At 37.2% G+C, this 9009-nt stretch overlaps 1 protein-coding gene across 12 annotated transcripts in view; it reads right to left on the bottom strand.

Moving 5' to 3' along the window:
• Positions 1 to 501: 501 nt before the first annotated feature.
• LOC129725961 (G protein alpha o subunit) overlaps positions 502 to 9009 on the bottom strand; it is a 207414-nt gene continuing 198906 nt past the window's right edge. For all 12 annotated transcript variants that reach the window (XM_055682439.1, XM_055682440.1, XM_055682431.1 and 9 more), the window contains exons 8-9: positions 5184 to 5337; positions 502 to 5114 (exon numbers count right to left, since the gene is read on the bottom strand). In XM_055682439.1, the coding sequence (XP_055538414.1) occupies positions 4927 to 5114; positions 5184 to 5337 (342 nt within the window). In that variant the 3' untranslated portion in view covers positions 502 to 4926. The remainder of the gene's footprint in view (positions 5115 to 5183; positions 5338 to 9009) is intronic.

The raw sequence follows: 9009 nt of genomic DNA, 5'->3' as shown, positions 1-9009 counted from the left end.
TCCGTAAAAGACGAGATCAATCAGACCTTTTATCAAAGTGTTAAATTATTCAAACATTCCACCACATCATTATCACTAACATTCAACTTCGTCTTATTACGGTCATGCTGTACGCAGTATTAGGTTAAGTTTTATTGCTTCTTTATTTTGATTACAACCGAAAAGCCCATAAAGTCTTTTCAAAGAACGTTTGAGGTGTTTTGCAATTAGCATCTGGCCTTATTAGACTGGATCTATCTTGTATAATACATAACCGAAAAGAGTATTTTAGTTCACGAATTTAAACCAGATATTACTAATTGCAAAACCGTCAAGCCCCTCAACCTAGGAGAGGGTCACACACGGGCAGCTCATATTATGAAAGATATTAATTTTGGTATAGGTACCTCTTATTTCTCAAAATAGTCTTAAACAAGCCTAAAACATAGTCAAAAAAATATTTCAGATATGATTTGCTGAATGAAAACCATCCTGTTTTTTTTCCTAGATAGTTTTATGACGTTAGTGGCTAAAACGCATTTATTTGTTCCGATTTTTTACATCACACATAAAATTACATACACATTAAGTTAAATATATATTTTATTTTTTTTTGTTTGTTCTCAATAAAGTGTTATTTTTTTGTTGTAATTTCTATTGGTTGTTGTTTTTCCTTCGCATAAAGCGATGTCGCCATACTGATTTTGGTTTTTTTTTCTTATTGTGTTCTCGCATGATTTTGTGTGAACTTTTGTTCACTTGTTTTAATATTTTTCACCCTTTCAGTAAATGTATAGCTTATGCTTGATTTTTTTACCGTTTGAGGGTTTTTTTTTCTCTTCAACAACTGTTCAGCAAAAGGAAAAACTGTGTGTATATGATTTGCTTGTTTTGTGTTACTTGATTTCTTAGAGTAGGTAATTTAATGATGATGAATTTCTAGAGCTGCTGCTTTTTGCCTTTTTTTCTAACCTTATCTGGGATTTTGTTTTTTTTTTGTATCTATACTTAGGGATCTCTCCGTTTGCTTTATTTTAGTTTGTTCGAGTTTCTCTTTTTTATTAGTTTTACTTTTTATGGCTACAGATTAAAGTTTGTTTGCTTCCCTTAATGTTATCTAATTTTCCTTTTCTCGTGTATTAAATAGTGCATCGACAACTTGGATTTTTTTTACGATTTACTGGGCCTTAAGTTCCCCTACGTCCGATCAAACTTTTGTACATCTGATCAACGATGAAACGTAGAAATGTTTTTTTTTTAATCTTTCTAGGGCCTGATTAATGTGCAACGGTTTTGCGCTGGCTTGTCCCACTCGGTCCAATCAGCCGGAGCCGGTGGTGCGATCGCGCGGTATCATATTGTTTGATTCGAGAATGGCGTAGTTTGATATTTTTTCTTGTTTTGTTTGTTGTTGTTGTTTTAATCTGGAGGTTTGAAGTTTATGCTTTGCTTGTTGTTATTTTATTCTATTCTAGATTTTGCTGAATAGATTTTTCTTTCATTGTTATTTTTCTTCTTCTTTTTCCTCTGTAAAGACTCTTACTTAAACTACTGAACTATCTTCGTTCTTCCTACTATTTAGGTTTTGCTTGCTTTCAAAAAATACGCTAATAATATTTTGTAAGCGGATATATTTCGTCAAATATATTCTAACTTTACTCTTCAATTGGTTGTAATAATAGCTTTTTTACTTGGAAATTATGCCTTGAATGTTTTTTTTATTATTTAGCTAAATGCGTAAGATTACTATCTTAGGTGATTCTGATAGTAGTTCAAATTGTTATAGTGAACAGTGTTTTATTTATCTGACAATAAAAAATATGCTTTATTATGGTTAAACGATAATGTGAACCACAAAAGCGGTAATCAACGTAGGCGGAGGTTGATTTTTTGGCCGCGCTCATATGTGTGTACATGCTGTTTATGGCTTTGGTCATAAAAACTTATCTCAAACAAAACATTTGCTTAAATCGAATAGCTAAATCTAAGATTTTTAATTGCGTTCTTTTTTTCTGCTCTGTCGCAAAACGAGATTTGGTAGTAGATTCAGCTGCTATGACTAGAGTTTAATTTTGGATTATCAGCTATAACCTTTGCATAAGTTAGTTTAAAAAGAAGCAAGCGCCTGAAGTGAAGTATGAAGTTTTTCTTTCTTCCACAGATGAGAGTGAAATTAGTGGAGCTTTATTACGTTTCTTGGAAACCATTTCATCTCCAAACAAAAAAACTGCGACATGAATTTGATGGCAAAATAAACAATATTCTTCTGGATTCCACCCCCGTTTTTTCGAAACTTTTCCCCCTATCAAACGGCTGAATATTAGCAATAGCAATAAAATTGTTGTACTATAGAGTGTAATTCAAACAACAACAGGGACGATTGTCTAAATTATTGTAAACTGAACTTTAAAGCTGATAGTTTCTTCTCGATTTTCTAACGCAATGAAACAGTTTAGAAAAAATAGAGATTTGATTTTACGATTGATTTTGCTCTAACACATCTGTCATTTGTACGAAGTCTTCTTATAAAAATATTATTTGGTCGTTTTTTTTCTCTTATTCTTCCTGTGCCGCTCTCGTGCTCTAAGCCGAGAATCATTCTAGATTGAAACGGAATAATAAGACTTACCGGGATAGTAGGATGGGCTTTGCGGATTCTTTCTCCAAAGAGGTTCTCAATCGATTGAACGCCTAGTGCATTACCACCGTTGTCATTACTTGTGAGCTGGCGAGAAATCTAGTACGAACGTACGATGTTTTTCTACAAAATTGGCACAAATGATGTCAAGGGTTTTAACTTTACTAGTACTTCCTGTCTATACGGAATTGATCTCATTTTTCTAAACTGCATATCACTAGTAAATAAAGCAAAATAAATAAGTAGAGCATTGCAGTTGGAAGCGAAGTGCCACGGGCCGTCAGAATTGTCGTCCTTTGAGTTTTTGAGTTCAATTGGAAAGCATTTGAGCTCGCTGCTTGCTGCGATGTATTTCTATAGCGTAGTTGCCACGTCACATAGATATTTGCTTTTTTATCTGCCAGAAATATCCAACAACTTTGTTGCCTCAGTTTGAGTGGCAGGTGGAAATAGAGGGCTTCCACTAGCGAACCTATACATTAGAGAAATGACAAGACACTCACCGTTAAGGCAACTGTCAACATCAAAACGGGCGAGTTGTATCATTTTGCATTGCCGTTATCCGTTTTGATGTTGACAGTTGCCTTACCGGTGAGTGTCTTGTCATTTCTCTAATGTATAGGTTCGCTAGCTTCCACGCAAGCTCTTCTGTAGAGTTGGTAATACTTTCTTAAATTACCGTGAAATTTTGTGAACTCACAAAATGTTATTACATTATGTGCGGGTGCTACCTACGGCTGAGTGAATTAGCGCGAAACTCCTCAAACAGGAAGCTTGACGAATTGTTGTCAAAAGTTTGGCCGGAAGGCAAACATCGTTTCGGAACGAAACCCGGAAGAGTGTTCGGATGATAGGTATGTAATACCTCTGGTTGAAATTTCTGACGTTCGCCGTTTTCACTGCTTCGCTTACTGTAAGCTCAAATTAGGAATGTACATTAAATTCGCTAGACAATTCGTTATAAACTAATGCTATTTTGTGTGCGTGTGTTTGTTTGCGGAAATTTTTGTGCGAAAAAAAAGGCTTTACTGCGATGAAACTCTAATAAACCGACGGCAAGTAAATATAATTGGTGCCACAAGAGATACGTTCAGCAAAAGCAGAAGCGAAATAATTTAATCGAATATAATCACAAAGTTGCAATAAATAAATGAGCGTTGATTTCTTGTTTTGCACGAGATTTGCTTTCGTTATTTTTTTTTATACTTTTTATATATTCTATAAAGGAGAAGATGAATAATTTATATGTACACTTTTTTCTCTTTCTTCAAGAGTCACAAAGCAGCCAGGTTTCGAAATCATGGCATGCTGCTTCCAGAGTATGGCCGAAAAGAGATGGCTTTGGACCAAATCGTGGTTTCGTGTGACACTGTGAATGAATTTTTTAAACAACTTATGTCCTAGATGAATATGTACTAAAAGCGTTACAATGTTTTGTGCTAGAGTCAAAGTAGTTGTACGAAAGTTGAAAGAAAAGCCTTTTAGTATCGGTCAACCGGATCAGTTATTCCGTAATTAAATAAATAATCTTTTACGACGCAAGATGCAATACCGTACAAATAAATAATGTATCTATTCAGAGTTTTAGGTGAAATTTCGAAACTCGATCTCCTCCAGTGAGTAAGCTGGTTCTGCATTTACAAACTATGTTAATGTTTTTTTTTTAATTTTCAATGTGAGCGCTTAAGTGTAGTTCGCCTCGAACTAGCATATGTATGGGTGTATGTGTGGGTGTGTGTTTAGTGTTTTATGCGTCTACCTGATTGCTAATGGATTGAGATGCGGATCTTTTCCAACCCGTCCCTTGAGAATGTTTTTTTTTCTATAAACAAAAATCATCAACCAGCTTTCCTAAAATGTACTTTGCGTCTCTTTGTTTGTGTTTGTGTGTATGTTGTAGGTGTGCAATTGTTTCTGTTTTGTAGCAATTATCGAAAGAAATAGTATAATATGCACTATATTCGTAATGAACACCGATATCCATGCGTTATCCTTCATTATATTCCTATGGTATCCCTATCGACTGCAGCGCGTTTCACTTGCGTTCCTATCCTCACTCAATCCTCAAACTGCTTACTTGCTTGCTTGCTGATCTCCTGCTTGTTTGTGCAGCCTGACCCCTTCCTAATATAAACATTCTTTCATTTTTTTTACTCTGTAATATTTATAGTCAAATTTGTAATAATTACTGTGTTCTCCCGGCCTATGTTTCCCCAATTGTAATAATAATAATAATAGTAATAGTACAAAAAACGGAAAACAAGAACGAAAAGCATCTCCCAACGCGGATTCGTGGGCTTTTTTTGGTTTTAGTACAAACCACATCCTCTCAGATTATTGGCTATGATAACATCGGTAACAGCATCGAACACAAACTGGATATTGTTGGTATCCGTTGCACAAGTCATGTGACAGTAGATTTCCTTTGATGTTGATTTGTTTTTAGCCTCGAATTGCGCCTGAATGTAGGCTGCTGCTTCACCGTACTCTTGGCCGCCTGCGATGATGGAAGCCCAAAATTAGCACGTCATGAACGTCAGCAAAAATGAAAAAAAAACTCGCTTACCGGTGTACTCGGGGAAACAGATTGTCAGTGGACTTTTCCGAATTTTCTCCTCGAACAGATCCTTCTTGTTCAGGAACAGGATGATTGAGGTATCCGTGAACCATTTGTTGTTGCAGATCGAATCGAACAGCTTCAGCGATTCCTGCATGCGGTTCTGTAATTGGAGTGGAGATAAAAGCAGGAGAAAAACTTTGGCATTATTTCAGTTTATGTGAGGTTATAGCGAGACAGAAAGTTATCCTTGGGGGAGAAATTATTTACTTTTTTAATTAGTTTTCCGCTGTTGACTTTTTGCTTTTTCCTGTCATACCCACTGGTATAATCGATTGGAAACGCAGCGAATGGAGAAGATTGGAAGAGAAGCTATTTGCGACGAAAAAGAACTGAACATATTTTTTTGCTGTTCCCACGAACACAATTTCGTGTCGAATGATGATTTACTATAGATTATAAATGCATGTTTTCTCAATTAGGGGCCATCCACATACCACGTGGACAGCTTTGGGGGGGGGGGGGGGTTGGCTAATGTCCACGGTCCATACAATTTTTTTAGAATTCATATGGACAGTGGTCCACGGAGGGGGAGGGGGGGGGGGTCAAAATCGTTAAAAATCTGTCCACGTGGTATGTGGATGGCCCCTTAGTCACTGGATAATAGAGGCATTCAATGTTCAATGTTTTTTATTTTATTGGGCCGAATGGTTGACCAATTGTAAGGTGATAAACTTTCTTCGCAAACAGCACCCACATTTGGGAAGTGCTGAAATGTGCCAAAAGCAAGTTGCGCAAGTTTAAATGGTTGTTTTTAGCAGCATCACTTTATTTTTTTTCAAGATGCTGCGAAAAATGTCGCCAGCCATGATTACATAAGGCAAACAAAGATTTAATTCTGTTTCTGGTATCTGGTGTTCATTTCACCTTAACCTATACTATGCGGTGTACAATGAATCATATCTACGAATGCGACACAAACAAGAGCACAGTCTAGTGCTTGACAGGCTTTTTCTCTTGAGCTTACTCGGTGAGAACTAGCAGTTAATCTTCTTCCCGCGGAGAGAAATCGGTTTTACCTCGAAAAATGACCTTCAAACTTTTATTACCCATCAACTGCATGCACAATTTGCACAAATTGTTCTGCATATAAGGGATCGATCTATTCTCTAACAGTATTAAACAGTTTCACGTTGGGATGCTGCCATACGATATTAGTTTGATCTGTTTAAGTATTTACCAGAAATGTATGGACCGTTCCGATGATTATAAATACACTTACGATCAACCGTCATTTCAAATAACGTGCAGTATTCAACCAAACGTTGGCTGCGTTTTGTTGTTTACATCCAAAAGAAACAGATGTTGTCATTTTTTCTAACATTTAGTGCGAAATTTTGAAAATGCGTGGCCTTTCTCCCGAGCAAAGAAAGCGAATTGTGCACAAATGGGGCACCGTGAGTGGTCTTTCTATAAGAAAATTAGCCAGAGAAGAAGATATAAGTGTCGGAGCAGTTCAAACCGCATTGCGGAAGTATTGTGAAGAGTTCACATTTACTGATGCCCCAAGACGTGGTAGAAAACCCGGACCTGTTGATCCCACAATGGACAAAAAGGTTAAGGAATACTACAAGTGGCATCCTTCAGTATCAGTACGAGATGTGGCGAGAAAGCTTGGAACCTTGGCGAGTAACGTTATGCGTGCCAAGGGAAGAATGGGTCTGCAGACCCGTCGGAAGCAGAAGCAGCCAAAACAAAATCCAAAACAAGCTGAATCTGTGAAACCGAGAGCTCGGAAGCTTTATGACAAACTTCTGACCAAAAAAATGGGGTGTGTTATCATGGATGACGAAACCTACATAAAACTGGACTATAAGACTCTGCCAGGACCGCAATTTTATACATCACCAAAGGGAAAGGATGTCCCTGGACAAGTGAAAGCCATTTACACCGAGGAATTCGGCAAGAAGGTAATGGTTTGGTAGGCAATTTGTGAATGTGGGAAAATATCTCGTCCATTCATTACGAATGACACAATGAATGGTAAAATTTACGTGAAAGAGTGTTTGCAGAAAAGGTTGCTACCCATGGTTAAGCAGCATAACAATCCTCCAATCTTTTGGCCCGATCTTGCTTCCTGCCATTACTCTAAGGATGCACTAGGGTGGTATGAAACAAATAATGTCACATGTGTCCCAAAGGAGATGAATCCTCCAAACTGCCCTGAAATTCGCTCTATTGAAACTTTTTGGGCTTTGACCAAGGCGAAGCTGAGGAAATATGTCAAACCAGCGGACAATGTTGAAAAATTTAAAAAAGATTGGCTTAAAGTGGAGAAAATGGTCGGAGAACACACTGTGCAAAAGCTTATGAGTAGTGTTGAGAGAAAAGTTAGAGAACTCGCGTATCCTACGAAAAATAATCCCAACTTGAATTGAAACTGGAAAGAAAACACTTAATATCTATATTTCAGAATAAAATGACCCGAAAAATCAGGTTTTATTCAAGAAAGAAGATGTATTTATAATTTTCGGAACAGTCTATAAGTTTAAATTCCAAATAGGTTAATTTTACTCAGCTTTTGTGAAGAAACTATTGTGTTTCACGAAGGAATCCTAAGCGATTGCACTCGAGCGATCGCAACGATTTTTTCAAATGTTGGTTGCTTGTAAGCGGAATTCGACTACTTCACGTCGTGCTTTCACCGTTACATTCCTCGATGATTCTTGGTGATTTCAAATATCACATACTAATGCGCCATGCTACAGTTTCTGTGAGAATTGATGGTACCTTCTTGCTCCGGTGAGCAAACAGTTGATCGCAAGCTAACGTTCATTTGGATTCATGATTTTGAACACTGGCGATAATCTTTCAAAGATTCTCGCAATACTGTTGAATGCAAGTGAACTTGGATACAATAAATGGTATCGTGTTTGAATCATTCAGTGTCCTGCTATGATATTCGTAACGCTTAGAAACGAGAAACAATCAGCAGCGTTCCTATGGAGAACTTGCACGCGAGTGAAAAAAATTGGACGATACATGATGAATCAAAGAACACATTTGCATGGAATATTGCTAGTGAGTGAAAATTTCCGTGCTTGGTTAGGATGTCCATAAAAATGCTATTGCTATTTCAAATTGAGTATGTCGAATATATTCTGAATATATTTTTTCTGACAACACTGCCAGAATACCGGCGTCATCAGAAGTAATTTGTCGCATCAAGTTCATATACTCAACTAGATTATGCAAACAAATATAGGTAAATATTCTAGGCGTATTTAGGATTTACAACATGTTGTAGAGATCACTTATGATGGAGATCCTACAGATGGTACACTGGTAGTTTTGACAAAAAATTGATTTTCGTTCTCAATGTTATTTGGAAATTGCTATTTGCTTGATACTTTGGTGCTCAATTCCTATATTTCCCGCTAACATCGGCTTAATGAAATGAAAATAGGAACAAACCACCTTACACAGTAAAAAAAATTTACATCACTTTAAATGCACATAAATGGAGCCATGGGCGCAACTACAGGGGGGCTAGGGGGGGCTGAAGCCCCCCCTAGAACGTGTTCAGCCCCCTCTAGAATTTCCCAGAGAATGATTGTATTCAATATATTTACATTCCATACTACTTATCAGAGCATCAAAATCAACACAAATTGAGATGTCGTCATTCATTGGCTAAGAACTAGTTCTGCACCCAGGATCGATTCTCAACCCTTGCTCTCTTACTCACTTTACCAGTCAGACGAGAGCTGTAGTAACTCGTGCTGTATCAAGAAGTCGCCAGTTTACTCGGTTTTGGGCTGTGCTTCACCAGTTC

The sequence above is a fragment of the Wyeomyia smithii genome, chromosome 2, assembly GCF_029784165.1.
Source record: "Wyeomyia smithii strain HCP4-BCI-WySm-NY-G18 chromosome 2, ASM2978416v1, whole genome shotgun sequence".
NCBI lineage: Eukaryota > Metazoa > Arthropoda > Insecta > Diptera > Culicidae > Wyeomyia > Wyeomyia smithii.
The sequence above is the reverse complement of the archived record's forward strand: the minus strand, read 5'-3'. Positions and strand labels throughout refer to the sequence as shown.